This window comes from Benincasa hispida, chromosome 9 (genome assembly GCF_027475165.1).
Source record: "Benincasa hispida cultivar pf3 chromosome 9, pf3_genome.v1.1, whole genome shotgun sequence".
Taxonomy (NCBI): Eukaryota; Viridiplantae; Streptophyta; class Magnoliopsida; order Cucurbitales; family Cucurbitaceae; genus Benincasa; species Benincasa hispida.
This window is the reverse complement of record NC_143486.1, coordinates 68,680,799-68,688,512: the sequence shown is the minus strand read 5'-3', so window position 1 is coordinate 68,688,512 and position 7,714 is coordinate 68,680,799. Positions and strand designations below refer to the sequence as shown.

The following is a 7,714-nucleotide window of genomic DNA, read 5'->3' as shown; positions in this document are numbered from 1 at the left end:
TTACTTACCCTTTCACTTTGTTTTAAAAAGGGGATGGGTAAAGATTCGGTTGAATTAGTTATGCAATGGGAAAAAAATGATCAATTGAAATTACAATGTTTAAAAATTAGAATATATTTGTTCGTGAGATCTTTTGCTTAATCCTTTTATGATTCATTTGATAACGTTCTCGTTTCCTGTTTCTGTTTCTCATTTTTTAAGAAATTCACATGTTTGATAACCATTCATGTTTCTTGTTCCTAAAATTTGAAAAACTTTCCTAAAAATGGGACAACAATTGAGGAACTACAAAAAGTAGTTTCTCATGTTCTAGTTTCTATTTTATTTAATGTTCTTCATAGAGGTATCAAAGTGGAGACTTGCTAATTGGTGAGGAAGCATACCTAAATCACTCTTCAACTTCATGGTCTTAGAAATAGGGTTGTTTTCAAATATAGAAAAATGAACCAAAATATATACAAATATAGCAAATTGAATTTTCAAATATTTAAGTCATGTTTGGTAACCATTTTATTTTTTGTTTATGTTTTTGAAAATTAAACCTATGGACACTATTTCTACTTCCAAATTTCTTCCTTTGTTATCTATTTTTCACCAATGGTTTAAAAAACCAAGCCAAAATTTGAGAATTAAAAAAAGTAGCTTTGAAAAAGTTGTTTTTGTTTTTGGAATTTTGTTAAGAATTCAACCATCGTACTTGCAAATCATAGTAAGATATATGGATGGCTTAATTTTAAAAAACAAAATGGTTACAAAATGGGCCATTATATTTATATATTATTTTGATTTTCAAATTTCAAATTTTCATTAGGGTTATTTTCAAATATAGGAAAATGAACCAAAATATTTACAAATATAGAAAAATTTCATTGTCTATTGCAGATAGATTGTGATGTTTTGTTATTATTCGTAAATATTATCATCAATTTTCATTTAAAATAATCTCTTTTCAATATGTATATATAAATATTTTTTTTGAATTTTAAATTTTGCAATATGCATTTTTATTTATTTTTTAAATTTATATAGATTTTTTTTATTTTTTTTAAATACGAAACCAATTATAATTTTACGATAATATAAATTTTGTTTACTTAGATATTCATTTAGGTTCATTTTAATATTTTTACAACTATAACATTTACGCAATAATATAATTGAGTTAGATTTGAGTCTATATCATTTAAAATTTAAAAAACAAATGACTTGAGTGAAAAATAATATTGTAAATCAAATTTTAGCAACATGTAAATGATAGAAAAAATTGAATTCTTGATTTTAATTTTATATCGGGACTTATGTGTATTCGATAGTTATTTTTTATATTTTAATGCTTGCTATATATTATTTTATTTTATATAGTTAGATTATATTTAAACTATAAAATATGGAGAAAAAAAATACAAAAAACGAGAAACGAGAAATAAGAAATAGTTATCAAACAAGTTTTTGTTCTTGTTTCTTTTTTTTAGGAAACAGAAAACATAAATAATTATCGAACATATTTATGTTTTTTGTTCTCAAAAAAGAGGAAACAGGAAACAAGAAACGAAAAACGAAAAATTGAAAATTGAAAACAGAAACGTTATCAAACGGACGTTTAATATCTGATTCTTCACTCCATTGGGTTTGATACAAGTACAATGTATCCCACATGTGTTCCTTCAATAAAGATCTACTCAAACATAATTTATTTGCATGAATAATCGTCATGACTTTTCAACGTGTGTTTACTTTGATAATATGTTGTGGTTGATAATGTTTTAATCAATTGAGTTGAAATAATAGTTTAAAGTTATAATGTAATTAAAATTTTCTTAAGATTTTGAGATTAAAGACTTGTTTATAATGATTTTCTAAATGTCTAAAAAGTATTTTTAAGTTGAAAAAAAAGATTGAAAAGTCATTACAAACAAACTTTAAATAAACATGTTGCTTAGATTATGTGGACTATACTTATAAATAATAGCTAGAATTAAGAGTTTAGATGCATTAATTAAACTTTTTTTTAAAGTGATATAGTTCTCAAAGTAAAATTAAATAATCATAATAATAAAGTAAAAAAACCAACATCAGAATAGTATTAACTCAACATTTAAACATCTTATCAATTGTCAAAAAGAGTATAGATCAACTGGCATAATACTTGTACTATCAAGTTTAAAATAAATGTTCGATTTCTTATCCCACATATTGTTTTAAAAAAAAATTGTCTTATTCTTCCTTAAAATCAAAAGTTCAAATCCCAGCCCATCTTTGTTGAAATACGCAAAGAACAAAATTCAAATGATTGAGTATAAACTTCTCAAAAGATTATATTAAAAAAGAAAAAAAAAAAAAAAACAAATAAAAAACTTAAAATTAGAAGTTAGTCTTTATGGTTTGATAAATTCTCAAAGTAGTCTATCGATAAACCGATATGGTCTGAACTTATCAAACTAGAAGATTTTATCAAACCATAAAAACTCAATTCTATTTATAAATTATAAGGACCAAATTTGTAATTTAACAAAAAAAAAAAAAAAAAGTATTTTGTACACATAAGAAAACATTCTAAACATATCAATAAAATCGTTAAAACATTATTCTAAACCAATAGATTTAGAGAAGATCAATTTATTTGAATTCAATCAAGGCATTTGTAACTTGGATTGACAATTACATTCCTCACACCACACTCATTAAACCTAAAACTCAACCAGAAAGAAAGATAAAAGAAAACCCTAACAATATGTGTTAACTTGATTTTGGTTCATCAAAGTTTCGTCTACAATAATTTCTATGACAATTCTCAGGGCCTATTAGTTAAGGCCCATATATTTGGAGCGATATCCAATCGCTTGACCACACTCAATAAGCTAAACTACAGAAGAAATAAAAGAATGGAAATAATGACACATTGAAACATATAAACGCTAATCTATTTAAACACAGCCCACAAATGAAAGAATTGATCAGAAGAGATGAACGCCCACCCCTGACTTTGTATTTTAATTACATAATTTAAATCAAGTACCTAAGTAAGATGACGACGAGGCGCTGCAGCTTTCGGTTCATCAATCAATGAATGTCAATCTTGAAAAATTGAGGAGACTTTTTTTCTTTTTGTTCATCAAGTATCTCGGAATATTGGCTGAGCTGCCCACTTGAGATGCAGATAAATCCGTCCTGATTTGGCTCCTTCCAGTGGAAAACAGTCCTGAATTTCCCCTTCCAATATCGCTCTTGTCAACGTCATTATGACCCTCCCCAGTTTATCCTGTATATAAACATTAAACAAGTGTTCGATAATTAAATATACTCTGTCCGTCCCATCAACTTGAGTTTTTGGATGTATTCGTAGTTTAACATGGGTACCCGAGCAAGAGATATGATGTTTGTTTGATATTAAAAGTTTATTATTTAGTTGTAATTTAATATGCTATCTTAATAAGAGGTACAACATTATTTCCTAATTGATGAAGTGCAATATTATTTCCTAATTGATACTAATAGTTAGAAAATACCTCTCAAGGGTGGGAAGTAGGAAATTCAAACGGACTACCGTTAAATTTTTAACATGTGTTTACTTTCTCAGAGAGGAAAAAAAAAAAGCGTTCTTATCTTCCCCTCTCTTCTAACCATCAGAAGTTTAGTGGTGGGGAACACGAACTAGTTGGTAGGGAAATATTATTTGTAATGATTTGTGTGTTTTTCAGTTGCTCAATCGACGTCTTCAATAATTTATACGTTAGGTTTTACGAATCAAAGTAATATTCAAACCACATATAAAATGCCTCGGCTTCAATTTTTGCTCCACCCAAGTCAGACAAATTCTACAGTTAAATTGATTGAGATGGAGAAGATTACCTTTCCAAAAGTGTCATGATCCCAGACCTCTACAATTAGCATATCGTGTAATGCATCCTCCACCAGAAAGTCGAACGTTTGATTCCAGACAGGATTCAGGGTGTCATGTACAACCTAGTGAAATCATCCAATGATGAGATTTTAGAGTTTGATATTCCAACATTTATGAGTTAATTCTCATTCTTGTTAACATATCATTAAGGAAATAGTAACAATGATGATAATCATTAACAATCAACTTGAAGGATTATTAACAAGAGAAGTATGAAATGAATGTTTAGTACGAAGGTAATCAAAGAAAGCTGTCAAAAGACATGCTGCAAACTAGAGCGTGTGCATGCGTGTGTATATATATATAGTCTTTCTTTCTTTTAATTCAAAATTGAGAGCCTCACCCTGGTTTTAACTTTGGTCTCGGATTTCTTCATAATGAGAACAACATAGGGGTCGGCTTTTCCCATGAAATCTACAGCAGGCAAATCTTCGGCAGCAATTACTGTCACAGATAGCACTCCTCTTACAATCACATCCCTCTTCTTTGGGGAGCTTTGTTTTCCAGAATCTGCATCTTCTGAACCATTCGGAGCCGGCTTTAGAGCCTTCTCCACTGAGGTCAATGCATAATCCGGGTTAAATGGGTTTATATAGAGGCTCTGATCAGTGCCGAAGGGATAGTAAAGAAGCTCCAAATGCACCTGTGTACACGCATAAAAGTTAATTAACTCCATTTAATAGAACCCAAAATACGTTGGAATCGATGTCATGGAGTTCTGACCTGACCCCTGTATTTGTTATCTCTTTGGATGTCCAAATCTTTGACCAGCTTCAACCAAACATCCTTCACTTTACCGGGCTCAAGGTCCTTTAATGCTACTTGAGCACAGCCAAGTAGTTCAGAGGCCTGAACTCCTTCATCGTCAAAAACTCTTATAGTCAAGTGCTGAGTAGATGCATCTTCAACAACGAAATCAAAGTGCTCATTCCATATGGGATTCAATTGATTATTCTGACCGGACAAAACAAAAGGAAAACTTATTTCAGTTCAGCCATTAAAAACCAAAAACAAAATGAAAAGAAAAACTTTGTCTTACAATGGTTTTACTTGTTTTCATTCTCTCTTTCAATGGCCGTACAAACAGCACAGCATAAGGATCCGACTTTCCTATAATGTCTTTATTGGTTAATTCCTTTGCCTGCACAAGCTTCACTTCTAGCGTTCCAACAGGCTTTGCCTCTAAATCGCTATAAATAACAAACATATGAGCATGACATTGTTAAATATTAATGGTAACCGACCATTAAGTAAATTTTCATCTTCTGGTTGTTTAACAGACCTATAATCTCCTGCTATGATGGGCACAATCTTCCGAACTGGCCATGTTATAGTACCTTCAATAGCATCTCGAATTGTTTCCTGGAATAGAAGAGTACATCAGTTTGGCTTATACTACAGAAATTTGTTGTACCAACAAGAGCCAGAAAGATCAAATAAGTCTGATTTACCTCAATAGCATCAGAAACCCCAGGAATGGATGATATGTCTCCTCCAATAATCTTAAGTTTAAAATCAAGATTTTTCTGCCATTAGAAACATGAATAATTGTGATGCATTAGTCTCGAGTGTACCATACAAAAAGTCTCTACAAAACTATATAATCTTCTTCATCTCTTAATTTACCTTTTTCCTCAGAGAATAACACACTGCTCCAAAGCAAGGAAACTCATCAACCAATGGCTTGAATATTAATCTGAAAAGCCCTGTGAATGCAATATCTTTTACCTAAATAAATAAGTAAGGAAATAAGAGAGGAGATTGATGAGGGAGAAGAAGCTATGTAACTGCTTTTAAACTTGCATGAAAACATTTACATGTGAAGAAGCAAGAGTTTATTTCTTATGATTTAATACATATTCACAAACCATAATGTCTATTAAACAAATTTTCACCATCAGAAATAGAAAACTCTTTATTACCTGTACTGGTAAGGAAACGCCGAGTTTAGTTTTGATGTCAAGAACAATGTTTGGATTACCATCCCATTGCATCTCCAACTCCAAAGTTATTCCACCAGTTTCTGGCTCGTCTTCAAGTACAGCAATTCCTACAGAACAGAACGCCTATCATGCATCGATATGAGTGAATTCACATGGTTTTGATTTAGAACGTAGTGATAACTAGTAATAACTAGTAATGAATCTGGTTTATGGCTGCAATGATTTGATAATTAAACCAATTTAATACCTGTAAAATTTGGAGCGACAGTACCCAGGGTCAACTTTGAGAACTTCAAAGAAGATAATATTGCCGGTCGAAATTGTTCTAAAACCGGCTCCACATTGCTCCTTATCAGCTCCGATGCTGCCTACATAAATCGGCCATTCCATAGAATGCCAGAACATAATAACAAAAGGAAAAAGACGAATCGACTCGAGGATCAAAACCATATTCTAATAAGTTAAGGCATCCGAGAAGTGCAGATTTCGATTACCGCGTCAACATATGGCCAGATTTTATCAAGCTGAAGATTGAGCCAAGTTAACTGCAAATTACAAATGGCAAAGAAATTATGACATGAAATTGAAATCCTGAATTAATCCATCGCCGCCACATCCAGACACTAGTATCGAATGAGATCTTCCAATCGATCAAGTGGGAAAAAAAAAACGGAAAACTAACCAACCTTCTGTCGCTGCGTAAATACAACCCACGACGGATAAAACTCCTTGGGAAGAATTTTTCTCGAATCCTGTGCCGTCATCCTTGCAAATGCCGCAATAGTTGTAGCCTAAATCGCGAAAAAAAACAAAAAAACAAGTACAAGAACAGAGCATTGCATCAAGCCAAGGGCAACGCGTAACAAATAATATGCAAAAGAAATATATACCAAATCGGAACGATGCTTGGCGCGAACATTCCCGGCGCGAGCAAGAGCGATAATCAGTAGGACACCGACAACAACGCCGAGGAAGATACCAGAAAAGAACGACATGAGGGAAGATCCGAAGATGTCTAGTTGAGAATATCAAAGCCAAACGAAAGAGAAGAAGAAAGAAGCTAGTAGCTGAGATGTGCGGCGGCGAACGGCATCTCCGAACGGGAAGGCAATGAAGAAATGTCGGAAGAGAAGAATGTGAGAGTGAAGATTTGTTCCATGATCGGAAATTGGACGTCGAAAGAAGAAGAAGAAGAAGAAGAAGAATTGGTTCTTTTCTTTGGTTTGGCGTCTCTTTCTGCATACAGTGGATCGGATTTTCTTTCTTCATTTTTCACAAGGAGCTTTTGTGGTACTTGGTTCCACGTTAACTGCTGCGCGTTCGTGCCACGTGGACGCGCCTAATGATTTCCTGCTTCTGCGGGGTCCATGTCATCATTTTTTATGATTAAATATAGGTTTAAATTTGGGAAAAATTAAAACGATATTGTACTTTTAGAAACTATTTAGTAAAATATTGTTGTTTTCAAATAGGTCGAATTTTGAACCCTCGACCTTTTTTTTTTTTAGGAAAATATTGTTGTTTTCAAACGAATTCTGTCATCTCAGCAAGTCTGACTAAATAATGAGCTAATGAACTCCTTCTTTTTGCCACTGAACTTCCCAATCAAATTCGAGAGTGAGATTATGGGAGACAGCGAGAGTTTGAGAGAGAGCATGAGCGTGAGCGTCAGCGAGAGCGAGATTTTGATAGAGAGCAAGAATACCGTACAAATTTCCTTTTTTTTTCCTTTTTAATTATTACACATTCCACCTTCTTCTTTCTAATCCTTTCTTTTTTTTTTAATTTTCCATTTTATAAAAAAATTCTAGAAATATTTATTATTTTATTATTATTTTATTTAAACTCTAAAAAGAATAAATTAAAAAAA

General features: G+C 31.9%; 1 protein-coding gene across 1 annotated transcript; it reads right to left on the bottom strand.

Annotated features, from left to right (window-relative positions):
• Nucleotides 1-2,713: 2,713 nt before the first annotated feature.
• LOC150034035 (synaptotagmin-4-like) lies at nucleotides 2,714-7,110 on the bottom strand. The gene is made up of 13 exons (XM_090317444.1): nucleotides 6,735-7,110; nucleotides 6,531-6,635; nucleotides 6,339-6,389; nucleotides 6,092-6,212; nucleotides 5,824-5,951; nucleotides 5,528-5,629; nucleotides 5,353-5,427; nucleotides 5,184-5,263; nucleotides 4,941-5,091; nucleotides 4,625-4,855; nucleotides 4,245-4,544; nucleotides 3,850-3,963; nucleotides 2,714-3,259 (listed from the first exon to the last, which is right to left on the bottom strand). The coding sequence occupies exons 1-13, from the start codon at nucleotides 6,837-6,839 to the stop codon at nucleotides 3,113-3,115; spliced, it is 1,710 nt and encodes a 569-aa protein (XP_090173570.1). The 5' UTR covers nucleotides 6,840-7,110; the 3' UTR covers nucleotides 2,714-3,112.
• Between the last annotated feature and the right edge of the window lie 604 nt (nucleotides 7,111-7,714).